The sequence below is a fragment of the Gadus macrocephalus genome, chromosome 12, assembly GCF_031168955.1.
Source record: "Gadus macrocephalus chromosome 12, ASM3116895v1".
NCBI classification, from domain to species: Eukaryota; Metazoa; Chordata; class Actinopteri; order Gadiformes; family Gadidae; genus Gadus; species Gadus macrocephalus.
The window spans coordinates 4,368,850-4,396,782 of record NC_082393.1 but is presented as its reverse complement, the minus strand read 5'-3'; the positions used below and the strand labels follow the sequence as shown (position 1 = coordinate 4,396,782).

General features: G+C 45.5%; 2 protein-coding genes and 1 long non-coding RNA gene across 4 annotated transcripts in view; 1 reads left to right on the top strand and 2 right to left on the bottom strand.

Moving 5' to 3' along the window:
- The window catches only part of LOC132469819 (run domain Beclin-1-interacting and cysteine-rich domain-containing protein-like), an 18,600-nt gene extending 4,516 nt beyond the window's left edge, over positions 1–14,084 (top strand). Inside the window, 10 exon segments of the mRNA XM_060067893.1 lie at positions 825–902; positions 2,511–2,568; positions 3,366–3,498; positions 5,211–5,356; positions 6,391–6,455; positions 6,765–7,003; positions 7,601–7,662; positions 7,782–7,935; positions 8,352–8,445; positions 12,140–14,084. Coding sequence (XP_059923876.1) covers positions 825–902; positions 2,511–2,568; positions 3,366–3,498; positions 5,211–5,356; positions 6,391–6,455; positions 6,765–7,003; positions 7,601–7,662; positions 7,782–7,935; positions 8,352–8,445; positions 12,140–12,276 — 1,166 coding nt within the window. The 3' untranslated portion in view covers positions 12,277–14,084.
- On the bottom strand, positions 12,619–20,999 carry LOC132469821 (5-hydroxytryptamine receptor 3A-like). Of its 2 annotated transcripts, none has more exons than XM_060067899.1 (9): positions 20,883–20,999; positions 20,067–20,281; positions 19,259–19,303; positions 19,056–19,165; positions 18,278–18,447; positions 17,602–17,762; positions 16,349–16,559; positions 15,483–15,785; positions 12,619–14,979 (listed from the first exon to the last, which is right to left on the bottom strand). In XM_060067899.1, exons 1-9 carry the CDS (start codon positions 20,938–20,940, stop codon positions 14,753–14,755), a joined length of 1,500 nt encoding a protein of 499 aa, XP_059923882.1. In that variant the 5' UTR covers positions 20,941–20,999; the 3' UTR covers positions 12,619–14,752. The 2 variants fall into 2 exon arrangements, with proteins under 2 accessions (XP_059923882.1, XP_059923883.1); XM_060067900.1 differs by having other exon boundaries at positions 20,118–20,281.
- Positions 21,000–24,544: 3,545 nt separating this feature from the next.
- Positions 24,545–25,440, bottom strand: LOC132469827 (uncharacterized). The gene is made up of 4 exons (XR_009528495.1): positions 25,304–25,440; positions 24,905–25,069; positions 24,743–24,783; positions 24,545–24,651 (listed from the first exon to the last, which is right to left on the bottom strand). It is a non-coding gene; the product is annotated as an uncharacterized LOC132469827 (long non-coding RNA).
- Between the last annotated feature and the right edge of the window lie 2,493 nt (positions 25,441–27,933).

Genomic DNA, 27,933 nt, shown 5'->3' with positions numbered 1-27,933 from the left:
TGTTGCGAGTGGTTTTATTTATTTTTATTTTGATTGAACTGCAAGTTCAAGTATGCACTTGATGATTGTTTGGTGTCGTATTGTGTTCTTATCGCCGTTGTACCAATTCACACCATTTCCAAGCAGTGGTGTCATGGGTGATCCATTCCAAAAAGAAATGAGATAACTTGAAGTTTAGTTTGACTGTTTCTTCCCTTCCCTATCATAAATCAAGTCACCCTGCGAAATCAAGATTCATTCCGTTTCACATTCAACTTGACATTTAATCTCTATCCAGTTCCTCTCCTCAAACCCCCCCCCAAAAAAAGTGGTGGTTGTTTGTTTTGACTGTGTTTTTTTTTGTTTGTTTTTTTTGTCTGGTTTTTATTCATGTCAGCTCTTTATAGAGTTCCTCTTTTAACTCATCTTTTACTGGGAAATGGATGCAGGGAAAGCAGTGCTGTGGTGAGATGGTGGTGCTGGTGTTAGGATGAGGGGCAACACGACCAGGAAGTGAAATCTGTGGTCGGGACTAAGCTGGCAGGAGAGTTTTATACACGCCGCCAAGGTGTACGTGCCGAGGCTTCTAGAAATGTGACTCTCTGTCCTTGCATAGGGGCGCTTTAAATACCCAGGGAGTGTTTTACAAGGTGTGAGACAAATGCGCGTGTGTGTGTGTGTGTGTGTGTGTGTGTGTGTGTGTGTGTGTGTGTGTGTGTGTGTGTGTGTGTGTGTGTGTGTGTGTGTGTGTGTGTGTGTGTGTGTGTGTGTGTGTGTGTGTGTGTGTGTGTGTGTCGCGTGATGCTGCTGATGGGGAGCTGAGTGTTTAGTTTTGTGTCTCTCAGATGACGACTGTGCTGGCCAATCCCTGCTGGCGGCCTCTCAGAACGGCCTCACCTTGTCACTCGCATCTCTCTTCTCAGGTATCTGTAGGCTGGGGGAGGGGGCGTGACGTAGGTGGCAGGCCGGCTGCGTACCAAACCTTTCTAACAATCCTAACGACGTGAGCTTTTCAGACGAGGTGATGCGGCTTGGTTCCAAACTGAGAATTTGAGAGTTTTTAATTTCCCTTATCTCTTTGTGATCTCTATCAAAAGAACACTAAAGGACACGGTGTGTATCTCACTACATGCTCTAGGTATGTGTAGTGAGGTAAAAATGCAAGTAATGCAAGAGTCATTTCTGGAGTGGGTATGATACTCACTAAAAGGGGATCTCACCTCTTTACTTTACACGCAGCTGGCTGGAAGCCACCTGTTTCTACGACACGGAAACGGTTGTTGCTCTCAGACGTGTGAGGGCGTTGGTCGATAGGACCCAGAAGAAAAGGGTTTTCAGTTTGGATCCAGGCCGGCCTCCTCCTGGCTTCAGCCGCCATGGCCGTGTGTGGTAGACGTTTGTTGTGATCTGCAAGTGGACGTTTCTATAGGGGAGGTGTAGGAAGGCTTTCGCGGTCGGATTAGTGAGTAGAGTTAGTGTCTTTTGTTTGTTCACCTTCCCAGCCCAGTGTTTTATTTACTAACCCCCACCTTTAGCGCAATTCTTTCCTCCATCTGTCATCCATTCATCCGATCGTAAACATCCGACGACAAAGCTCTGAGCCTCCGACACTTGACCAACCGTACTCTCTTCAACCCTTATTGGTGCTCTAGGTAGGATTTCAGTGTGGTAGAGTTTACAATTAAATCAGCCAAAGGTAGTCTCCTCCCTCTCCCTACACTACACTCCAGCATTGAGAAGTGTTTCACTCAGGCACCTGTGATTGACAGGAAGGCTGGATTCTCTCTAAACCAATCGCCAATCCCGAAGCCGCTCATATCGGATTGGTCAGAAAAAAATTATTAAAGTTTTAAGAGTTATAAAACGTTATGTTTCAGTCACTGATAGCTAATTGATGAATGTGGCATTTCCAGAACATAAATATAAATTCTAGCTCTGATATCTTACCAAAAGCACCTTTTTTTTTTTTTTTATAACCTTTTCCTTTCAACAAATCACTTTTAAATTGTCCTTCACTTGCTGACTTGCACTCTGAGCGACTCTTAAATCCCTGGTATTGGTGGTAGTAGCACTGCATTATACATTTTAATATTATTAAATATGTATAATTGATAAACTATTTAAAAACAGACTTGTAGTCCTGCTTTAGTTGCTCCATCCGTTACAAGGAAGGTCAGAGTTCATTAAATCGGTTACACAGCAACAATACAAGCTGTGATAAAGGCCATGGTAAAGTTCATAATAAAGAACATCTTTATGACCTAGAAGGAAAGAAGTTAATTAACGGTTCTTGGTCATTGAAAACATTGACCTGATTTCTCATCATCTTAGTTACAGTTCTACCTGCCAATGGGCCCAACCTACATTCTATTTGAGGTTTTCTGAGAAAATAATAAAGCACATTTTGATATGAACCGTGTAAGAGAATACATTGTAAACCCAAGCAACTGTCCTGATCTCTTTTAAACATCAGCCACACTAACGTGTGGCTGATGTCCATTGGCTTTGACTTTATTCCTGTTGTTCTTCAGAGGCTGACATCAAGCGCAGCGTCACCTCCACCAAGTCCTTCCTCAGCTCCGACTCCATGTAAGTAGAACATCCATACCTACGTCTGACTACCGCCATCTCTATACAGCACACGTCTCTGCCTCTATTGGTCCTCATCATCATTCACATCTTCACTTAACAAGATTTATATTGCATTAAATACTATTGATTTATTTTATGTATTACATTATCGTTGATATCTTAAGATCTCTCTATACATCTTTATCTCTATCCCTATGTCTATACGTCATATTGATTTCCAAACATCTCTATACATGTCTGTCTGTCCTGTTTTTATCTCTGTACAACTCTTAAAAGTAAGCAATTTATTCACTGACCACCGGTTTTAATAGTCTGTTTTAAATCCGCATAGCTGACGTCTAGTGATCCCTTTAGTCTGTTGACTTACTTCATCGGCCATCGCAGGGCAAAACAAAGCATGTAAGAGTAAACACAACCTGTTTCTGCTGATTCTGAATGTCATGACTCATCCTCTCTCCTTTCTCTGTCCCTCCTCTCTCTGTCTCTCCTCTCTCTTTCCCTTCGTCTTTCTGTCTCGCCTCCTCTCTCCTCTTCCTCTCTCCCTCTGTCCCTCCCTCTCTCGCTGTCTCTCCCTCTCTCTGTCCCTCTGTCTCTGTCTCTCTCTCTCCCCCTCTCCCTCTCTGTCCCTCCCCCTCTCCCCCTCTCCCTCTCTCCCTGTCTCTCTGTCTCTGTCTCTGTCTCTGTCTCTGTCTCTGTCTCTCTGTCTCTCTGTCTCTGTCTCTGTCTCTGTCTCTCTGTCTCTCCCTCTCCCTCTCTCTGTCTCTCCCTCCCTCCCTCCCCCTCCCTGTCTCCAGCTGCCCGTCCTTCCTCCAGTCTAACTCTGCTGAGTCGGTGGCCATGGGTCTGCTCAGACAGTTCGAGGGCATGCAGCTTCCTGCTGCGTCCGAGCTCGACTGGCTGGTTCCTGAGCAGGACGCTCCGCAGAAGGTGTACACACACGCACACGCACACGCACACACACACTGTTACACACACGCACGTGCTTACAAACACCTACGCCCACACACGCGCTTACACACACACGCATGCACGCGCGCGCATGCACACAAGCACGCGCACACGCTTAGAGACACACACTTGCATACACACATGCAGGCAAACGCAAACACAAGCAAACAAACAGACACTTGCACAAACACTTGCATAACCACACACACTTACATGTGCACATGCAGGCACGCGCCCACACACACAAACTTGCCCATGCACATTCACTCATGCCTGCATGCTCTCACACAGGGAGAACATATCATAGTTTTTGAGACAATGCTGCGTTTCTTTTCCACCCTTATTTTCCTGCAGGGATGAATAAGGTGCACATGCTTATCTTTTAAAACGGTACAATTCAATCTGGTTATCTGACACGATGTGGGCTGTATGCTCATGTCAACTGTGTGGCCATGCGTGTTTGTGCATACCAGCGTGTGTGTTTGTGTGTTTGTCCATTTGATGCGGATGTGTTTTTGCCGTAGTAAAAATAACAAAATCAACAATAATGTAACAATAGGGCCTGACAAACGAGGCAATCATTGTTCACAAGAATCAACTTAAGCCCTTTGGTGATTTATGTAACTTAACGTTGACCTAAATATGGTTGGCCTCATTATGTCTACCAACCTCATGACAATGATTATTAATTTGGGTAAACTTGTCCTTGAGCAATGAACTCAACAAGGAGATGTCCCGTGTCACACGACAATGTCCCCATCGCAGCAAAAGGGAGGTTCTCACAAGGATTGTATGACATTCAGCATTGTTGTTATGGGACACGGTAAACTAGGGCTCTCCCAAGTGGCTATCAATGACGTTAGCATTTCCTTCTAAAGAAACCCATAGCTTCCATATTCAAATATAAATTTTGCCCATTGTCCAAAAGATAGCAAACCACCAGAGACATAACTACTTCTATTGGTAGATTTATTTCCAAATAAACATTAGAAGTTGTACTACTTACCTACACATTTCAAAATAAACAAATAAAGTGATGTCCTAAGAGTGAGAACTGAGAATACGCTGTCTATCGAAGTGAGATCAAATGAATGATTCGGAATTGATATTGTTATTCGATAGCCTCATTTTTATACAGAGTTTGTGACATTTTACTGTATCTTTATAATTGGCTGTAGTCAAGAATGATTTGTTTTTTACGTTAGCACGTTGTTTTTATACTGTTTTAAGTAAACAATTTGATAGTAATTTTCCATCTTTGCTGAGCAAGAGTATGATGCGAACGAATCCTTTCATACAAATATTCCCTATCTGTTCTTTCTTTCGATCTCGATTCATTTGAGAGACGGTTTATTCTCAGGTGAACAGACATAACTGACTTAACTGGCTCAGCCTTATCTTGTCACTGACTGGCAGGCCTCAGGCCTTAAAGCCTGCAGGTTATTGGCCAGACACACGAGACGGTTCACATGGGAAGAGCCACGGGAACACATTTTAATATCAATGTTCACGTTCTTATGCCTTCTTTCAGGCATTAGAACGTCATATTCGTTTATATTATAAGTCATATTCGAATTTTTGAATATTCTTTAGTAGCCTTACTGCAAACCAGTATCCCCACTATTCCCAGTCCTCCCACCTAACCACTCCTCGTCCCTGCCCCCCCCCTCGCCCGCCCCCCCATGCTGCAGCTGCTGCCCATCCCAGACTCCCTCCCCATCTCCCCGGATGACGGCGAGCACGCCGACATCTACAAGCTGAGGATCCGGGTGCGAGGCAACCTGGAGTGGGCCCCCCCGCGGCCCCAGATCATCTTCAACATCCACCCGGCGCCCAAGTGAGTCTTCTCCTCCTCACAGCCCTCAAATGAACCCCGGTGCACACAGTCAATCAGCCTGAACACACGGACCAGCCACCCTATCGCGTTCACCCCGCTCGCCACGACCTCTCGCAAGCTGAACCCAGTGACCCTTCTTCCATCTGGGGGAGACGGCCTATTTCGGAAGAGGCAGCACTTTCTGAAGATGCAGGGAGCAGTTTCCTCTTCACCCGTAGGGGACCGTATGCTGTCGCAGGGGACGGGAGCCTCGATGTCTCTTGGCACCCCCGTCTCGTTCTAGGAATCGTCTGATGTCTTAATTCGGTCTGAGTCGCGGTCAAAGGGAGGAGGTAAAGCTTGCGGAGGCTAAAGCATGATGCGCTGTATGTAGTTAGGGAAAGAAGAAGTACGCCATAAATGGGGTGTGTATCCCAGCCCTCGACGAGGGACATTGGAATCGATCAGAGTGCTGCAGCGCCTGAGCACTGATCGGGTTTCGAGACTGAAAAGAGACTTGATTGCTTTGATATTTCTCTGATTTACACTTTCTCTTCAATTCAAAGGCTCTCTACAGCCGGCTCTGTTCCAATTCTCAACAGCTTTCTTTTTTTACGACAAACATTGCCTAATGTTTAACTATTTTTATGACTTGAGTGGAAAGTTTGTCAGTGGTGAGTTATGTAAATTCTCAAACCGGTATATTATAAAACAGAATATGAACTGACGGCTGCAAAGCCCTACAGTGGACTAAGCTTATCATGAAGATAATTCTCCAGAGACCTCACAGGCAGTAAATTTTTTTAAAATATGTAAATATCTATTCATCCTATTCCATTTACATGAACAGATCGTGTTCACAAAGATAGACATGGAAATCCAACAGCTGGCTTATTCTCAAATGGCCTCTAACCAATGTCGCACACACACAGCACACAGCACACAGCACACAGCACACAGCACACACCACACACCACACACACACACAAACACGCTCACCCACACACACACGCAAACACCCAGTCCTACTCACACTCACTGTCCATGTGTTTCAGGAGGAAGATAGTGGTGACCAAGCAGAACCACCGCTGTGCTGGCTGTGGCATCCGCGTGGACCCAGGTAACGCTGGAACACACCTTTTAAGTACACGGTTTGACTGGGGGGCTCGCCCTGTACCTCTGACTCACGTGGGCACAAACAACATTGCAGGCACTAAAATCTCTCCTATCCATCTTCAATGTCCTCCCCATAAAGGAAAGACGTTTTAAAAAGTTAAAAAGTAAAAAAAAAAAACTGTTAAAACCCATAAAAAATAAACTATTGAAACCCAACTAACCTTTGTTACTTTGAACCGTGAAACAAAACCATCAATCATGGCCGCCATTTTGGTTCCAAATCCCTCCATTTTGGTTCCCCCTCGCCCCGCAGACTACATCAAGCGGCTGCGCTACTGCGAGTACCTGGGCCGCTACTTCTGCCAGTGTTGCCACGACAACGCCCAGGCGGTGGTGCCGGGGCGCGTGCTCCGCAAGTGGGACTTCGGCAAGTACTACGTCAGCAACTTCGCCCGCGACCTGCTGGGCAAGATCGCCGGCGACCCGCTGTTCAACCCCAACGACATCAACAGCGGCCTGTACAAGAAGATCAAGGCTCTGGAGGCCGTCCGGGTGAGTGGGGGGGGGAGGAGGGGGGAGGAGGGAGGAGGGGGGAGGAGGAGGAGGGAGGGGGGAGGGGGAGGGGGATCTCCGTCTAAGATGGATCGTTGGGTCCCTGATAATGGACCCTTTTCTAAAAGGGGGATCTAAGGACAAACAAGGGTGTCGCTGTTAGGTAGTTAGTTATTGTCGGTTACTTGGATGTAACGGCGCACTGGTCGTCAACTTATCTCCACTAGTTGAGTCTTCTACCCATGTCCTGGTACGTTAAAGATGGATGGACAGCTAGGTAAAACCTATGACTCTGGTTCATCTACAGGCCCAGCAGATGAGGAAAAGGGTTATTCTGAACAAAATGGTTCGGTATTAACTGCAAATTTAAAATAGGGTGAATCTTCTTCTTTCTAACGTAGTTTCTAACATAGATTCATGGATAGATTCATGTTTGCGTTGTCTGGAAGATTTATTGGGTTGAGTAGGGGAGCTAATGCTACGGTAACTGGATTTTACATCATGCGTCACGCAGGCGAAAAAGCATAAATCCTGAACAACCCTTTTGAGTTCCCACGCACACACCCAGGTTATCATGAGGCCTACGTCTTTTCCCAGGTATTGAGGGTGCAGCTGTTTCACATGAAAAACCTCTTCAAGACCTGCCGCCTCGCCAGAGAGTAAGTGTGTGTGTGCAAAGCAATAAACGTCACTCGCCACAAATTGCATATAGTGTTCACCCAGTATGCTGCTGACTGTACATGTTGGTACGGGTGTGCGTCTTGTGTTTTCTCCCCAGTGTGCTGGACCAGTTCGACAGTCTCCCAGGGCACCTGACGGAGGACCTCCACCTCTTCTCCCTCAACGACCTCGCTGCCGTGCGCAGCGGCGATCTGGTCCCCCGGCTCAAGGAGTTACTGAAGCACGGCTCCACGCACGTGGCTGGCTGTGTGGTAAGACTGCGCCGCACTGAACCGTCTCTTATTTGCCCGGCGAGCATCCGAAGACCTCCATATGAACTGAACAAACATCCGAAAGACCTCCATATGAACTGAACAAACATCCGAAAGACATCCATATGTATAGAACAAACATCCAAAGATTTCCGTTTTTTAGTATTGCAGTTTGACAGTGTAGGAACATATGTTTGCTTTGCTCCGTCGTTAGGAATAGAATTGTACTCCTACTGGCTCACTCATTCATTCATTCATTAAGCTGAACTCACACTGGCTCACTCAATCATTCAGGTGTATTGTCACTGGATCACTCATTCATTCATTAAGCTGTACTCTCACTGGCTCACCCATTCATTCATTAGTTCAGTGGTCTATCAGTAAAACCCTCCTGTGTTTGTGTCTGTGCTCCTCAGCTGTGCCAGGCCAAGGGCTTTGTGTGCGAGTTCTGCGGCAACGGCAAAGACATCATCTTCCCCTTCGACCTGAACAAGTGCCAGCGGTGCGAAGGTGAGCCCCATCCGCACGCGGCCGGCCTGGGCCGCCCTCAGGCCCCCTCCCCCAACCCCTTCCCCGCCCCCTCCTGGAAAGACTGGAGGTTCCCCAAGCCCCGTAGGCTGGCCAGGGCCCTGTTGCAGGACAAGAGGGAGGGGGAGGGCGGGGAAGAGGGGGGTCGCAAGGGGGCGGCGGTGGTGAGCAGCGAGGACGAGTGGGAGGTCGTACCGAAAGGGGCGGGCGGGGAAGGGTCAGAGGTCGGGATGGGCGAGGAAGGGTCAGAGGTCGGACGTGAAGGGACGGGTTGGTCAGAGGTCGGACCGGGCGGGACGGCCGAGGAAGGGTCAGAGGTCGAGGGTAGAGGGGACGCAGAGGGCAGGAAGGAGGAGGAGGAGGAGGAAGGCGTGGCGCCGGACCCAACGGAGGTTCGAGCGAGCGGAGAGCGCGGAGACGAGAAGGCGAGGGCGGAGAAGGTCGACCTCAGGAGGGTGCTCGGGATAGGCCGGCTGGTCAACGTGTTCTCCAAGAGGGAGCCGAGCGACGGCCGGGCGAGCCACGGCGAGACGCGGGGCGAGGCCGGGGGGCGAGACGCAGGAGGGGTGCGGAAGGAGGGGAGGAAGGCTTTCTGGAAGGTGCCGGGGTTGGAGAAGCTGGGGATAAGTTTCTCCCAAGTAGACACTGAGAGTGAGGAGGAGGAGGAGGAGAGGGCGGCGGAAAAGGAGGAGATGGGAGAAAAAGCGCCCAAAGCTAGCGATGGAGAAACACAAGGGGAGGTGGGGAAGGCGGTTTGGACGGTGTCGGGGTTCAAGAAGCTGGGAATCGGCTTCGCCCAAGAGGACACCGAGAGTGAGGGGGAGAGGGCGGTCGTGGAGGAAGCGATCGGTGGCGAATCACTAGGTGACGTGGGAGGGAAGGACGTGGGGAGGGCTCTTTGGAAGCTGCCGTCGTTGAGGAAGCAGGGTAAAGACCTCCCCAAAATGGACTCGGAGGAGGAGAAGGTTGATTCACTGAAGGAAGGGGTGCTGGACAAGGAGCAGGTCTCGGGGGCCGGCGTAGCGGGGAAGGCCCCTGGCGGCAAAGCCAAAGCCGGGAGGTTTTCCGGCCTGCAAAACCTCTTCTCCAGAGGGAGAAACGGAGGTGGAGGAGGAGGAGGTGGTGGAGGTGGTGCTGGTGGAGGAGAAGGAGGAGGAGGAGGAGGAGAGCCAACCAGGGAGCTGGGGGAGACCAGGGAGGTGGATGTAGAGAAAGCGGGGCCAGGTGAAGGGCCCGGGGGTTGTCAGAAGACCTGGAGGTCCCGCAAGACGCGGCAGGCCAGAAGGGTGAGCCAGGGGCGGCCGGGGAAGAGGAGGGCGGACAGGGACCAGCTGGGGGAGGGGGGGGATGGGTCAGAGCCCTGTGGTGAAGACGAGGAGGGGGGGACGGACGTCAGGGCTTCAGAGGACACCAACGCATGTCCTCCCGTGGACGATGGGGAGTAGGAAAGGGTTAAGTGTTGAGCCATGGCTGTGGTTCCGGATGCAGGGACTTTGTTTATTATTCCAATACTTTTAACTGTTGGAATAAAACGCCTGCTCCACCTGGTCATAACCTGGGGGAGGGAGGTGATACGAGAGACGGTACTGAATTGCACCTTTTTAATCAGCTATAAACCCAAAAAACAGACGACAATCATTCATTTTTAACGGTCATGTTTGATAGGGTATTTCCTGGTTTTGAATGCTTTATGGGTGACCTCATCCGTTGCATGCGGATGCATACCTCTTTGATATTTCAGGTCTATGCACCCTTGGATGACGCACACTTTGACTTTAGCAGTTACCTTTTTTTTCAATTTATAAGTTGAAAAAAGACTACAGAATGTCTGTCGGGGCTTTTATTCAAACATTGCTGCAGCCCTGCGTCATTGTCCTATTGTCCTCGTCTGTGTGTGTGTATCGTGTGTCTGGTTTTGTGTTCTCCCGTCCATTTTCTCCTATCTTTCTTCCTTCCTTCCCTCCCCTCCTTGCTGGCTTTGTGTTCCTGGGCGCTGTGGGTGTTTGGGTCTTCAGAGGTGTGGAGGCATTGCTGGTCTCGCTGTGTTGTGTCCGTCTGTGCAGTGGTTGAACTGCCGGGCTGTCCCGTTGCAGCATCGGTTTCCTCTTGGCAGTTGGCTGCTGATAGATATTTAAATAGACTTTGCATGCTGAGGGGAAGCACTGTTCTGGGAAGGGTCTGCCTGTGCTGCATTGTGACCTTTTATAAAGATGATCTTATCAATTTGATGATTATATAAAGATTGAATATCTTTGCTGCGGTGTAAGCTATTTCAGGTTTGCAATGGTAGTTTAGTTGTTCCAAGTTCACAGTCTAGAGTATTAAGTTTCATTGCTGTTTCGTTCGTCTTGATTTTCAGTTGTAGGCGCTGCCAACCTAGGATTTTCTTTTTTTGGATAGCAAAAAGGTATATTTATAATTATTGTATATTCACAGTACAGCGAAATTGAGTAGAAAAACCTAACCGAGCCAAGAGACGTACCAAACCGCATTTCAAAATGGATATTTTGGAGGTGCTAAATCTATGAATAGAATATATGTCGTTGATGAAACCGATAAAAAGAGATAAAGCAATATGATGGCATCCAAGATATGGCTGCACTGGAAATTGCAACATTGACAGTTGCAGAAATTGAGAAGGCATTGGCCCTAGGAGTTGGCATGTTGACATCTATGCAGTGTTAATAGTTAGCGTGTTATTATGTACGCTTATGAAAGGAGCTATTGTTTCTTATGCATCATTGGTTTTGAAAAATAAATTTTATTTATTTGTTTTGGTTTTATTTGTGTGTCGCATGTTATTTTAATTTTTTCATCTTCATCTCTGTGAGTATGAAATAAAAACCATAAAAAAAAAACATTTACTTGTCACCTCATTATACATTATGTTTGTTAGAACGAGAGTAGTGGACTTTCCTGCAATATATCTTCTATAAGTTTGGAAGGTGTCTGGGCTCTTAGTTTTGAGCAGGCTTTCGGTCGGGACGGGTTGAAACTAGTTTCAGGTGCTCTGTGGTCCAACCCCACCTGCTCCTCCAGCCTTCTGCCCCGCTGTGACAAACCTCTTCTTGTTTTATAGACCCACGCCGGCCTGTGATTGGCTCTCGTGTGGTTGCCTCACAAGGCCTCTCCCTCTCTCTGTCTCTCCTTGTTTGTCAAAGTGGTTCAACTGGTTGTTGAACTCATCTGTTTGCTTTGGTTACGGAGGGCAGAATCTTCCATGGGGTGTTTTGTCATTCCTCTCCACTCTGGAGCCCTGTAGATGGCACTAGCCCGTCGCAAATGGAGACCTCGCAATGTTTACACAACGCTTTCGTGTTCGGGGTCATGTCTCCGGGTTCGGTATGATTTAAAGGTGATCTATTATTCCACCCGGTGTGAGTGTGATTAGCTCTTACGAGCCGTTTTGAAAATCGGCATCTTCTGACATCACAAGTGGGCGTGTCCACCTAGATGTTTGACGGATAGTTGAGCAACGTTTGCTGCAGTTCACTGGGTAAGCTGGTAGACTGATCTATCCAGCACACATCTAGGTGGACACGGCCCCTTGTGACGTCAGAAGAGGCCGTTTTTTTTTTTTAAATGGCTTGTAATGGCTAACCGCACTCGCCTTGTGGTATAATATGTCACATTTAAAGATAAATGTTAACCTCTCTTCTTTTGTTTTTGTCTCCAGAGTGCCACGCCTGCTACCATCGCGGCTGCTTCCGCGCGGGCAAGGAGTGTCCGCGGTGCCAGCGGTTAGCCGCGCGCCGCGAGCGCATGGCCCGCAAGAACATGGAGGAGCAAGAGGACGAGGGCGGCGGGGGGTAGGGAGAACCCGGAGGAGAAGAACGTCGGTTATATAGAATATATTAATATAAAGAACATATGAATATAAAGAAAAGCAAAAAAACGCCACGACTTTTGATTGTAGAGACAGCTCAGTCTCCCCGGACTGGGAGACCTTAGTAGACCTTCTCTTCCGGTCGCCCGGTTACGTTCTTCCTGCAGGAGGAAAACAAGACGGTTTAATTATTCGGAACGTCGGGAGTAGCACATGGTTGATCGCATCAGGACTGATTATAATCACATGAGATTTTGTGTAGGGAGGCGGGGCGGGAATATCTACTGAGACATGTACGGGCTAATCAGATTTATAAACTTTTTCCAGACTTTTTGGTACCGTCCCGTTTTCAGAAACCAATCGTCCTGACATGAAGACATTCTAGCATCACACACCCACAATTCCAAGGAGACGCTTCCTTCTACCAGAAGTGCAGCTTTTGGGATGTCCTCTGATTCCCAGAGCTATGATTCGGTGCTTCTTCTTTCATCCTATGATTCGGTTAAATTGCTTGGAAGGCCAAGTCCGAACCTCCCTTCTTATTTAGGTGCAGTTGTTTTGGGGGTCGTGCCCAATGTGTTCCAAGTCGTTTTATTTTGAAGGTGTCGGGGTAAGGGTGTCGTTTCTTTCTTTCCTTTTACCGTTGCTTTTTGTCTTGGTTTTTAGTGGGTTTTTAGCCACGCTAACGTGCCTCTGGTAGCTAATGTAGGTAAACTTTGAAAGTATTCATGCACAATCGGCGGATTAGTACAAATGTTTTCCTTTTTTTCATTCAAATGAAATTGGAGAGACGGGGTGTGTGTGTGTGTGTGTGTGTGTGTGTGTGTGTGTGTGTGTGTGTGTGTGTGTGTGTGTGTGTGTGTACTTGCTGTGCACCAATAATTTGCACTTATCTGATTTGAGAATGTAACATTTAACTTGATTTTGTGTGGGACCACTCATCTTAACATGTAGTTCTTATTTGCACTGATCTTATGTTCTAGAGGAGAGTGTTGAGCAGGGAGACTAATTCAGGGCTTTTAATCGTGTCTCTTATTAAAACCAGACAGACGTTTACCTGGGATGGCACAACCAAATTCAATAATTCACCCCTTGGCAGGAGACTCAAATTCACGTTCCGTAAGATGTTTTGTGTAACCAAAGTAATATCATTTTTGGAGATTTATTTGAAAATGACTGATTAAATTGAGATTGAATACATGGAGATGTGAAATTAAGTAATTCCAATTGTAAGTGATTTTTATCTTCGACAGATGATTAACAATACATTTTCATTGGCCAAAATACTAAACTTTGTCCAGAATGAGTGTCCTTTTTTATAAGCATTTGCTAATGATAACAACCATACATTACAACAGTTCTTTTTTTATATACATACGTCAGTAGTCTTTAGATCAGGGATTGTAACTAATCTTGTTTGAATTGTATCAGCTAGGGAAACTATCCCCCCTCTAATGGAACCGACTGGAGGTTTTTGCCCAATAACTGGACCACCGACACCATAGATGTCTATTATACCAGAACAGTGCTCTAACCTGTCTGCGTGTTTAGTCTTAACTGGCTGCTTTTAAAAGCACTGTACTAACAATTCACTGAACAAAGAGTTAAATCTGTTCCTCTTCGCTGGGGTGGATTCTGAGTTCATCGGCCTGCCTTTTGTACAAGGATGTGAAGTGCACTAAGAGAAAATATATTGTAAATACAATTGATGAATGCTTTTATTTTGATTATAACGTGTTCATTTGGCTTTTGTTCTGTAACAGTGTTGAGAATTAAAGACTGCCCTGACTGTTAATGTTGTGGGATCAGTTTTTTGAAAATTTTCCAAAATTAGAATCATACATACAATATCGTCGTTGGACAGACCAATTAGTCAACATTTACTGCCAAAATCCAAGTCACTTTGAATAGCTTTTAATCCGTGTTGGGGAGCATAAAACAGTTATAATAATCAGGTCATAGAACCGGTACATATGCACAAAATAACATCAACGCAGTACTCCGTTATATGATGCTTGGTATATTCTTCTGAGGAAGGTAATGCTTACTGTAACAAAACATACCTCTGTCCCTGAGCATGGCACCTAACCCCATCTGCTCCCGAAAAGATGGCTGTTGCCTTTTATGACCGTGGTTGTATGAATGTGTATGCAATGGTGAAAAGTGAGGCAATCGTTTTAAAGCACTTTTAAGTGGCCACGGGTTTCAAAAAGCCCGATATAAATGCGGTCAAGTTACCATCTACGATTGCATTATGATTCAAGAGATTCCCATAAATAACCAGACAGCTACAGTCATATCGAGTGAAGTTGAATAGCTCTACTCGATCCAATAATTAACATAACTGCTCTGAAATCCCCCTTTTTTACAACATGTGAAATCCCCAATCCTTCTCCATTCCATGTGACCGACCCGCCCCCCCCCGGTTGCCCAACGTGCACGTTGAGCCGTGCACGCTCGCTCTCACGTCTGGGCGACCCAGATGCACCACATGTAGATGATGACCAGAGCGTAGAAGCTGATGAGCAGCAGGTAGATGCGGAAGAGCAGGAAGTCCAGCACGTAGCCCACGTGACACCACACGTCCTGCAGCTCGCCCTCCTTCTGCAGGGCCGTGAGGTGGGCTCGCAGGGTGCCCACGTCCTGGCAGATCTGACGGAGCTCCTGACCGTCCATCGCCACCGAGGAACCTGGGGTGAGGCGTGTTGGAAAAACGAGCAGGGTAATAGTTATGGTCCACCTGGTAGTACCGTACAGGTAGGATAGGGTAGAAGTGACTAGGGGGATTTGTCTCACAGCTGAAAGGTTTTTCGGTTTGAACCCCATTGCCTGTTGTGGTAGACACCCCTGTGTAATATGCTCTGACACTAACCTGCTTATTAAAGGTGTGATATTGTTTTATATGAATTATGATGATCGGATCTTTTTAGCAGATACATGTCGTCAAAGGGTTATCTTATGCTACCAAGTGTGGTGGCAAATGATCTTATCATCATAAATCATCACCTAGTCTGTAGCTCACTGAAGCTGGATTATACTATAGTGGAACATTTCATTCATAAAGCCTGCCTCATGTAGAGCTTGTTTTAAGTGTAAACCCAATCTCGGCCAATTGGTATTGCATTGATACGGAACGACGACAAACAAACATAATCCGTAGCCAAACCCTGACGTCAACAGCAGCACAACCAACCTGCTCTCTCAGCATCGCGGCTGGCTTCCTGCGGGGCGGGTGAGGGTGTGATCGTTTGGACCACGCAGACCCCTGCGTCGCTCTCAGGCTCGTCCGCCTTGTGATTGGACGGCCAGGCGGAGGGGCGGATCCCTTCCGGCCAGCGGTAGCAGATGAGGTTGGCGATGTGTTGGAGGACCAGCACTCGCACCCAGCGGGGGACCTCGCGGTACTTCATGGAGTTGTGGTGGAGCACGTTGGTGATGATCACCGTCTCCAACAGGCTGATCACCATGAGGGCCAGACACACCGAGAAGTAGATACCTATTGAGAGGGAGTAGGGCACAGTGGAACATCCCAGTCGTGGGTGATAGGATCGTCCCACAGGTATTGGGATCTCAGACCCTGTGTTATGGTGGTTGTTTTTGTTCCTTTTTCATTCGTGTCTCATGGGGGGGTCGTTGTTTTGTTTGGGAAAGGGGATGAATTGAAAGCAGGTGGGGGTAATTGTTTGTGAATGAGGCCCCACCCACTTTTGCGTTTTGTTTAGGGGCACACTGCCCAAGATGGCTGCCTGACAGAGGGAGAGGAGAGGGGGCAAGGAAGGTACCTTGGACTATTCTTAAGTCCTAGTGTGAGGGAATAAAGGACATCGTGAAGAAGACCTTTGGCATTCGATGTTCATGTTGGATTCCTCTTTGCTGCATGTCCTCCCTCTCTATCTCCCATATCTTAAAAGCACAAAATTCAAAAATAAATCTTATAAAAAAACTCCTGTGGGGACCGGATGTCCTCTAGACCTGAGTGTGCGCTGACCTCCGGGGTCGTGTGAGGCCGTGGTCCAGACGTCTAGCCCTCTGGCCTGGCTACTGGCTTGGACCCCTCACCTATGATGGGCGTGCCGTTGGCGGTGCTGGGCAACAGGTCGTTCATGATGAGCAGGAAGACGGTGTAGCCCAGGATGAGGGTCATCTTGAAGGAGGCGCGGTCCACGCTGTGCGGGGGTAGGTAGAAGGACAGGATGTCGATGAGCATCAGGAAGGAGCTGGGAATGAGCAGGTTGACCACGTAGAGGTTCGGGCGCCGCTTGATCACCACCTGGTTGGGGGACCAGCAAGGGGAGCATGTGCATGGGTTCTCGACAGCTACACAGTCACGCCGGACTTTCTCACCGCCACGTGGCCGGGTGATTGGTCGTTCTAAGATTTTTTTTGAAATCCAATCAAATCAGGTTATACAAAAAGTGTGGTTAGTCTGGCTTGTAATGGATAAACACCCTGACCCCTGGTGGTGAAACTATGATTTTACCACCAGTATGATTATCTATTAAAAGCCAGTGAACTGTCACTTGTGATATCACCTATTGGATAATTGGACTTGCACTTGAAAGCAGATATAAAAATAGATCGTGATTTTTTGAGAATATCATTTCCTGGTAAGCTAAATAAGGCCACTTATACCACGGTCTGCGGGAATATTCGAGGCGGAGGCGGTTCACGCCTCCACGTCGTCCATTAATTCCTGATAATGGACACCTCGTCGGGCATTATCCCTTACATATATGGTGAGGCTAATTAGGTGAAGGTACCGCATCTAATTTGATTCAGAGTGGGCTACCAAATGGCATGCTTAATTCATGTATGGGTATTCAACATACTAAAGTTATAGTGGATGAACGCCGCGACATGCGTTGAAGATTCACTAACAGCAGAAGGTCTTCCACCCAGGAAATGAGGTTGGAGGCGAGGTATAGTAAAACGGGACTACATTGACTTTCATTTGAGCAGATGCGAGGGGGGTTGTCGAACGTTGTCTTAACACAGCAAGGGTGCGCAGCGAATAGAAAACTCCTGCTCTGGAACTTTGTACATTTTAATCAAAAGACAATTCTTGCTGTTCATCACCACGAGAGACCCAGACAGAATGAGCCTCAGCCATCACATTTATCAGAACTGCAAAAAGAAGCATCATAAGGCTTTGCTTGTCCTTCCCCTCAGAGATGTTACCGTTTATAATGAGCCTGTTGGCCAACACTGGCACATTTAAGGCTGTTGATTAATGTCCTTCAAATAAATAAATGAACTAAAAATAAATACCGCTTTGTGAACTGGAGCGCTAATACAAATGGGAGCAGACTCACCCAGAAGGTGATGATGTCCCACTCATCAACGCCGAACTTGAGGATGGACGTTTCCCCCAGGATTACCACCAGCTCCCACTCCCCACTGGCCTCCAGGTAGTTCTTGGAATTAATGGACATGGCCTCAAAGGTCAGGGCCGGACTCACCCTCACGTCCCTTACTAGAGAGAAGGGCCAGAGAGAAGCATCGGCACCGGGGTAAAGCGCCAGAGAGGGTGGAAGGAAGGGAGGAGTGAGGAGGGAGAGAGTCAATGTCAGGGCTCAACAATAAGGATGGCCCGGGGCAACTAAAACGGCACGTCGGGCTAGTAACTATGACAACCCTGCTTGCCTGCTCGGGCAAGTGAAGGATTAAAAGCAACAGCAAAAAAACAAAAACATTTTCGATCTATAAAGTTATCCTTATGTTGCCCCCTCCCCTTGCCCACGTCGGATAATACTTGGTGAATTATTTGATTTACTTACTTTCAATTTATTTGAGTCTTTGTTGTTATTTGATAACCACTCATAAAAAAAAATAGTATAGGGGCCAGTAAAAATGGACTTTGGGCAAGTAGAATTAAACCTTAGCGTTGAGCCCTGAATGTCATTATGTGTACTCTAACTATTCATCCATACGTCCACTGTCACTATCTAACTTGCGTGTGCTTGAGGTGTGTCTGGGTGGAGCGGTTACTGGTGTGCATGTAAGAGCCAAAGGTGAAGGTGCAGTTCTGGACGTCGAAGGGGAAGCTGAAGATCTCCAGGTTGCAGGAGGACACCAGCCTCAGCATGCGGTCCCAGCGGATGTGTCCCGTGTGGTTGAGGTAGACGTACGGACAGGCCTGGGAGACATCGTCGTCCACACTGGCCACAAAGAGGGGAATGGAGAATGGAGTGCATTTATACCGCACTCGCAACCACCCGTTCAGGCACACACTCGCACACCGACGGGCGGCGTCAACCACGCAACGCCACAGCCAGCTCGTCAGGAGCAGTTATAGGGTGAGTGTTCTTGCTCAGGGTCACCACGACACTCAGCTAGGAGGAGCCGGGGATTCGAACTAACAACCTGGCGGTTACCAGCCAACCCGCTCTACCTCCTGAGCTACTGCCGCCCCGCCCCCCCTGCCGGAAGACACGATGGATTTATGGTCAGTGATTCCCTGATGCAATTTACCCAAAGCCACTTTACAATTAGTCTCGCAAAGCCAGACCAAACTACAGCAAGTAGAATGCTTTACAATCCACATCTGATGATAGTAGGGGTAAAACCTTTTGAAAAGAAAACCGGACTGTGCAGAGCATGGCTATGCAAGATATCACAGAGAGAGAAAAGGAGAGAAAGAAAAGGAAGGCGAAAAAACATGGTGGAGACACTTTCAATTGATAGGAATATACTTACTTAACTTTAGATGCATGGAAATTCAACTGATTTCCATGTGATTCTGTTACATGTTAAAAGGTCAACTCACAATTCATAGACGATGATGTCTGGAGACCACAGCTGATTCACCGGGATTGAAATCCTGGTCACACCATCACACTCATTAGGCTCCCACACCATGAACTCATGGTGCCAGTACTGGTGTGGAATACAGAGGTACAAGACGGTCAGCGATCAGCACAAGCACTTGTCAAACAAATTAGGTTTGTATGACATCGTTCTACTACTTGCCAATCTCAGCCAAAGAAAAGTAGTGAGGATCTGAGTCTTCTCATTCTGAAAAAGATGGAAGGGAAAATAGGTGAATCATTTGGCATGTGACAGGTAAGGGCTGGATCGTTTTGACTGGCCATACTGGCTAGAACAGTACGGTGACATAGCCAAGCCACTGAAAGGCAAAACTATTCATTTCCTCTTTTATTTCATATGTCTTTGTTATATATTCAGGGCTATGAATCACAAAACAATGGCCCCTCATTGATCCCTTCCTTGGTCACTCGGTAACTCAATCACACCCTCAACAAAACTCCTGTTTTGTGCAGTCACAGGGCACACAGAATAGAATGTGAGCAACCTATCAGGTAACTGTGTATACAACATGTCGAGACGGTATACCTCTACAGATCTGGCCAAATATTGATTTCCCAATATGGGGGAACTCTTCAGTGTTCAAGAAGCTCAAGAAGACTTAACCACCTAACACAGTCTGCGCTCGTGCTGAAACTTGTTGAAAGTTTAGCAAAAAAATCTTCGACTGTGAAAAAAGTTATTTTTAATTCGGCAGGATACAGCGATCTGGTTGTCATGAACTGAACAGCTCCTGAGCGCTTGTTGGACCTTTCGTTATTAAATGTTAAAAAGGGGCTTCCAACGGGAACGATGCCAGACTAGTCTGCTGCAGAGAAGAACAGGATTTACGAGACGAGGACGTTCTCACAAGGCTCTCACAGATCAATCTTTCTAAACGCAAAATCATTCCAATCCGTCCAGCAAAGTTACCCGACTGATTGCAGTAAAACCAGAATAAGCAAAGGTATACCCGTGCATTATCATGAGATCGATTCACTAGCACTCTCTCTGCGTTGCTTACCACGCCCAGCACGGCATAGAGGGTGAAGGAGATGTTGGTTATGGTGGGGTTACTGAGGTTGACAGCGGGCCTGAATGACTTCTTGTCAAATACTTCTTGCATAGACTCATAGGTGGGGCCACTGTGCCCCTCTTTACAGGTCAACTTGCCCTGGCAAACAAAGCCTGGGACAGAGGGAGAGAGGCAGATGGAAAATAATGAACCAAGGATTACGCAACCGCATCGATATTTGGATAGCTTACTATCCAAATATTAAACCTACAAGTTTTACAAGATATTTTGAATATTGCTTCATATAACCGTTTAAACCTTAATGCAGAGACAATGCAAGCATTTGTTTTAATTACCAGGCATTCACCAATATTGACTTAGAATTAACTCAATGTATGCATGACCGAACGGCCTTCTGTAAATACTGGAGACCAAATTCGATGTTTTGACTAGGTGTCCGAGACAAATTAATTAGTATAGCCTTTAAGCCCAGTTAGTCTCTGTGACCAAAATGTGACCATACATAGCACAAATATTATTTGTGCTATATTAATAGATTTCAGCTTTTGCTCTGTTATTTTGTGTAACCAAAGTACATGCAGTATAAATAATGACAAACTAAATAAATGCAAGTATATTCTATGTGATTTGCAACATAATATAACATAATATACTATCATACTATTTTTCTAAATATTATATAGTTTGATTAAACTGGCAGTTATTAAAAGATATTACAAAATCATATTTACATTCTACATCAAATAACATTACCTGTCAATAGCAGTGAAGTTAAGATCAGGTTCTGGAAACGTAAAAATGATGTAGTCATGCTGGTTACATGAATCCCATTGTTTCTCTCCCAACTCTTACAAGGCTTATAAACCCCCCCAGTTCCCCCCAACCCCCATCCGACAAACACACTAAGCATGTTGTTGTGGGGGTTGTTTTTGAACACCTCCAGTAACCACTGATTCATTGTATTTTTTAACACCTCAGCTCAAGGGTGTTCAGTCAAGTCAATTTATTTGTGTAGCCCTTAATCACACAGGAACCTTCAGAGCCGAATGATATACATTAACACACACACACACACGCACGCGCACACGCGTATTAGGATTCAGTATAGTACTTATTAAATTAGAAGGGCTGAAAAAAGAATCATGTGGATGGTAAAGGATTCTTTTGAGACCATTTTTGGGTGAATTTAACAGCAAAATCTGTGCTAATAAACAGGGAAACGTTGGCGTTGCATTAGAAAGATGGAGACCGCTTAGAGAATTAGGGCATTTAGAAGAAGCTTTTATCAAATGCAACTTACATCGGTTAATACACACATTGACACACCAACGGCAGAGTCAACCATGCAAGGCGACAGCCAGCTCGTCAGGAGCAGTTAGGGTTAAGGGTCTTGCTCAGGGACACATCACCACTCAGCTAGGAGGAGCTGGGGATCGAACTAGCAACCTTTCGGTTACAAGACAACTGCTCTACTGCTCTAACTCCTGAGCTAAGCCGACCCACTTAGAGCCTATAAGGCATATGGCGCGTTTCCACTGCAGGGTGCGGAACGGATCGGATCGCAAAGGTGCGGGTCGGGTCGCGTTTCCACCGCCAAAAGTGGGCGTGACCCGGACTTTGCCGTACCCGTTCCGGCCCCGTTCTCGGGACTCCTCCGTTGGGGTACCGCAAACGAGACGAGACGCCTGAAAGGGTCCCATGAAATTCTAGCTACACCCCCCCCTCCGTTGATTGGTCGACAGAATCGTCACTTCCGGGTGACGGGGATAAAAACAAACGAACAGTAGCCTCGAGGTATTATTCTTTACAATTAACATGTCGCGTAAAACGCTTGCTTGGGCGAACAAGAAGGTGGAGACGTTCGTCTGCATTCTTGGGAAGGAAGACGTTTTTTACGATGTTTACGTAGCTGCCGCGGCGATCGACATCCGGCCTACCACAAAGGGTACTGTCGGCAGTGGAAACGCGACCTCGGAACTGAGCTGGGCTATACCGCCCCCTCCCTACCGCACCTTTGCGATCCGATCCGTTCCGCACCCTGCAGTGGAAACGCGGCATTAGACTTTAAACTTTAAGATGTCCACAAGACACTGATGGCGACGAGGGTGGAAAACAAGAAGAGAACATAGATTGAGAACAGAAACCGGTCAAGAACAATCCCGATAAATGTCCAATCGCACAGAGTCTGTGGTTCCTTGAAGTGTCTCTCCACCAGACGGCTGATGGAGCGAAGGTCTTGGCTCAGCTTCCTCAGTTCCTCCAACACAGGATCATGGGCTGATTTCTCTGGCTGGTGATCCACTGCGATGGGCCGAGGCTTTATCTCCAGGTGGTGGATACCTGCATGCCCACAGTAGTCACTAGTTGGGTTGCTGTAATGAAGAATGAAGAGCACTGGAAATGTTGACCACAGATGGATGCATTCATGGTAACTTACTTGCCCCGTCAAGGTTTTAAAGGGCAAAATAAGTAATCCCCTACTTTGCCCTAATATTTGACATTTGAAACCATAAGGAGTTGCAGTTTTTCAACATTTATTGCGTTGCATTCATGGAATTAAAGGCATCCTATTATCCCACCTGAATACATGCATACGGTTAAACGGGTCCGGCATTTGTGCCGTAACGACGATTATGACCTAACTATCTAATACACAACGCAGCATGGTTCTGGGCCTGTCTGCAGAACGTCAGCACACAACGTCTAACTGATCACTGTTTTGATGTTTGTTTGTTTTGTTTTGTCTTGTTTTTGTTTTATTTATTTTTTATTTATTATGTTTATTTATTTTTTCCACAATGTCTTGTTTTTTTTAAACGATTTATGATGACTATATGCTCTGTAAGGTGACCTTGGGTGTCTTGAAAGGCGCCTCTAAATTAAATGTATTATTATTATTATTATTAATAAGCGCAACAGCATAATTAGCTCTCAACGGGCCTGTGAAGCCCTCAGAGACTCAGGCAGCCCTTAAATGCGATTAAGGCTACACCAATAAAATTGTCTTGACTTCACTTAACTCCCATGAGCAGAGATGTTAAAAAAATACAATGGCTCAATGGTTACTGGAGCTGTTCAAAAACAACCGACAATTATAGCCTATATGTATTTTGAGGTAATGCATTAACAACAAAGGAAAATGGGGATTGATGTTGCACCCAAAGTGTAGTGAGCGTTAATGTGGAGTTGTTCCTTACTGATGACGGGTGTTGTATTCCCCGTGACCGGAAGCAAGTCATTCATAATCAACAAGAAGACGGTGTAGCCTAAGATGAGGGTCATCTTAAAGGCCGAGCGGTCCACACTCTGTGGGGGTAGCAGGAAGCTGAAGAGGTCCACTGTGTTCAGGAAGCAGCTGGGGATGATCAGGTTGACCACATAGAGGACTGGTCTACGCTTGACAAAAAAAAAAATTGTGCTCAAAGCTTCCATCAAGGATGATTAAAATGGTAGTCTTGGTGCTTATTATAAAGTATCATAAATTATTTATCCGAATATATTGATTAACTTGCATATTCGTATGCTGACGACATACTTTATTTTTTGTTGGATGGTTTCAAAAGTTATACATGTTATGTCTGTATGAATATAAATGTATCCTGCACAAAGACATACACAGAAGAAATGGCTTATACAATATATTTGTATGCATATATGTTTAACATAGATCATATCATTTAAATTATGCAATAATTTGAATGAAAAACTTGAAATATACCTTACTTACATTGAATACTATATCGTGGTAACCTCCACCATCCAAAGATAACAAACTCTCAGCTGCTGTGATGTTTCGGAGTTCCCATTCCCCTTCAGTCTGTAAAACTTCTCTGCTCTGACTCAGAATCCGTTCTGCAGACAGGCCCAGAACCATGCGAATTGCCGAATCTGAAAACAAAGTACAACCAATTATTTGATGTGTTGTACACATGTGTGTATGTGTTCACTTGCACCTCCATTCTTTTTGACTTACCATAGTGGATAAAGGATCCAAAGGATAAACTACAGTTTTGGACGTCGAAAGGGAACCTGAGAATTCCTAATTTGCAGGAGCTCACCACTCTGAGTGGTTTCTCATCATTTACATGACCCTTGCTGTCTATATAGACATAGGGAGTGACGGGGGACTGGTCCTCATCCATGCTGCAATCAAGCAGATCATATAATTACAGGAGAATAATAGTTGGAAATGATCAATCCATTTCTTAATTACCTAATCAAATTCATGCTTCGGAATAAAAATATAGACGCACTGGCCGCAGCCAAGGTTGTTAACATGTGAAAGGTTGGTGAAAGATTGGATGAGACCACGTTGCATATTAGCAGTCAACACCTTCTAAATAGTTCAGTGGAGCGACGAGACTTCCAAGCCATTTCCTTTTAATCAAAAGACACACAACTTAATTCTGACTTACAACTCTAAGATGAAAATGTCTGGAATCCACAGGTTTTCACGTTTAACCGACAGTTACTCTGAACCACATTCCTTCTCGTCCCAGGTCAAACCCTCTATGATCCACTCCTAGATTCAACAGAAGTTAATAAAAAAAAAATGCAATGTTTCTTATTTTACAAATTGAAAGTTAACTGATGAATGTATTATATTTACTTACAAGACGAATCCATAAGAAAGTTGTAAATGTTTGTGCTTTTTCTAGACAAGAAAAATTTGATGAAGTAAGCCGCATGATTTGGACTTTTAACATACAAATTAGTTTTAGCATTTAAAATGAACAGAAATGTTTTAAATAATCTACATGGATATAAGAGCGCACTTACTGCTCCGAGAATTCCAGCCAAAATGAAAGAGATGGAGACATTTGTTGGTGTTTCAAGCAGATTCACAGGGCGTAGATGGTTCTTTGAAAATATTGTTTCGTCAAGCGCATCATAAAGGGATTCAGCATTTGGCCAGGTGCAATTTAAAGCTGACCCATTGACTATTTGAATAAACATTCAGTGGAGAAGCAAAAGGTTAACATAATAATTTAGCATTTAATATTGAACATCAAATATTATTTAAAAAAATCCTAGTAACAGTAACGGATGCATTAATAGTTGTAGTGTTCTGTCCTTTACAAATAGTGTTGGTCCAGGAATTTGCCCAGCTGCTGCTTGGGTCTGTCCATTCCAAATTAACAACATATTGTTAAAATAACAACAATGCACCTTACCATGAAACAACATCAAATGGAGGTAGATCAGCCAAATCCCTTTTTTCAGCTCCATTATTTCCCACTATTTTCAGTTATGGGTTCTCTGGATTGCTACCAATTGCCAAACAATTTGAGTGGGTCGTTTGTGAAACAATCAGCCCTTGTTAGCTTACAAGGCAAACTTCAAGCACAAACCTGAGAAACCTGTCATATTGAACACAAGGTCACTACGCCCTTGGAGTTATTATGTGTGACGTGATGCATCACATGGGTAACTTGTGTTAACTATGTAAAATAAGTATGTATGGTTAGGGAAATGTCTGCTCATACAGGAGTGACCTTGTCAGAGGTCCACACACATGGGGTATACCGGCACTACCGGTTTGGCCTACCGGTCAAGATTCAAACCGGCCGCCAACTCCCTGACCAGTAGGCCAGGGATGCCCAATAATGTAATAATATGCTTGAGTGACTACTGCATTGTGACTCTACATTGTTAAAAAATCGATTGCTCTTTTTAAATTAAAATGAAGTGAAAGTATATCTGAATTTAATCAATATTATCTAGTGAATTCCCCTCTTCTGTTTTAATTAGAGAATTTCTCTCTTGTTAGTCTCGGTATACAGCCATTTAATGGCCGGATCTGAAAGAAGAGAAACTGATCATGCATTTATGGACAGAGGGTTCAGGAGAGACATGGGGCTGCTGATCTGGTTATGGTTCAAAGAAATCATCACTTCTACACATTGGGAACATGAGCATTAGACTTGCATGTTTCTATATTCAATATTTTTGGAGACAATATTTTGAGAATGTTTAATTTAATCTATTAACCGATTCCTATTTAACAGCTAACAATCAAGGCATTTGATCATTATTTGACAGGAGTCCAAATTTATGGTGACTAACATCCGAAGTAAACATCTAAAGTCTGATAACATAAGTTCTGTAAGTGTATGGAGGCGACTTATATCCTTTTGATAACCAATAGGAATGAAATAATACAGTTTGATGTTTTTTATCTGTATTGAATTGAGACCATGTTTTAACATTGTCTTTATCGTGAAAAAACTTGTCCTACGGGTAAACTTGCACTTAAAAGTGGGACAACAAACCTGCTTGACACCGAAGGCCAGGAGGTCTCAAGAAGATTGCTGATGCTGTTTGTTTCTCTGCTGTCTTCTTTTTCACTTTCGTTTTGAAAAGATATTGTGGAGAATGATCTTAAACAATTGACCATGTTGTCCTAGGTTTTCTCCCAGCAATAAAGTTCCCCATGCAGACAGAGCCAGGTGCAGTATGTATGTAATCTAAGACCTTCCTTCCGACACCTTTAAGTCAAACACTTTGATGATTATTTATCTCCTTTTTACTGTACCCTAGACCTAGTATCACAAGTTGGACTTTTTCGTAATATCTGAACGCAAGCTCAAATCTTGGTGAACCGTGTATTCTATCGTCTTTTGCGTCATATTTGTTTCAACCCATCATGTTGCATCGTACTACAGACTGACCACTGTAGGATTACACTCCCCCTTCTGAAGGCTTCATCCACGCGTAGCTCAACGCCTGGTCGTTTCTGGTGTCCGGCCTAGGCTCTATGCCGCTTCCTCCAAGAAGATCTGCCACCAACGTGTTAACATACCATTCTGTAATATTTCCAGAATTGTAAAGGGAAAAAATGTAAAGCACAACTAGATCCATTTGTAAAACATTACCCCCTTAAATTCCTATTCTGCTGCTTGGAGTGTAAGATTATTATTTAGTGTCTATAATAAACGTATTGTGGCAGACGCCAGGGAGGAGTGAGGGGAGTGCTCGGTTCGGCAAACCTGCTGGCTCCACCCCCAAGCCATATATGGACTTCCTCCCTTTAACGAGGCGAGCCTGGGGATCATTAAGCACAGGGGTGCTTGGGCTTAAAGGAGGTAGCAAACGACAGACAGGAGAGGTTGGAGTTGGAAGAGGAGCTAGGGCTCGGTAAGGACAGGCAGGATCTGTGTGATCGCCTGGCAGTGTGGTACGCCCAGAGAGAGAGAGAGACAGGTGGAAGGTGTTTGACGGACGATAGCATAAAGGAGGGGGATGTCCCTTTCCCACCCTGGTTTTAATTTACTAGGTAAATAAACCATTCTGCACTGGAATTGCTGTGTGTTGTGTCATTTATCTACTCAACTTGGTAGAGTGGAAACCCCACACCCAATGGCCCGCTACAATATGTACAATCCATCGTTGTTCATAGTCCCTCTTGTCCTGTTTATGATCATTATTATGATTATATAAGTGCATGGCAGTTTTTTCTTATGCGTCTCTGCTCTGTCAAACAGCTATAGTGACCTAGTTGTATGACCAGTGAAATGTTTAGCATCTATTTAACATCTATGACTCACTAAACAAATGATTGCACTGCATTGTTTTGATAGATGACGAGGCAACCCTTCGCCTTGACCCAGTTTGCAATGGGAGAAACGGTAGCATGTACCAAGTGTAACCAATATGAATAAACTAAAGTCATAGATGGATGCATAGATGAAGGGCTTAAGATCTGGATCGCAAGATCCATCGGGAGAATGATCGTACGAGCGAAGATCCATCGTTATCGGGAAACGGGGCCCTGGTCATCGTCTGACCTTGAACCCTCCTGTTC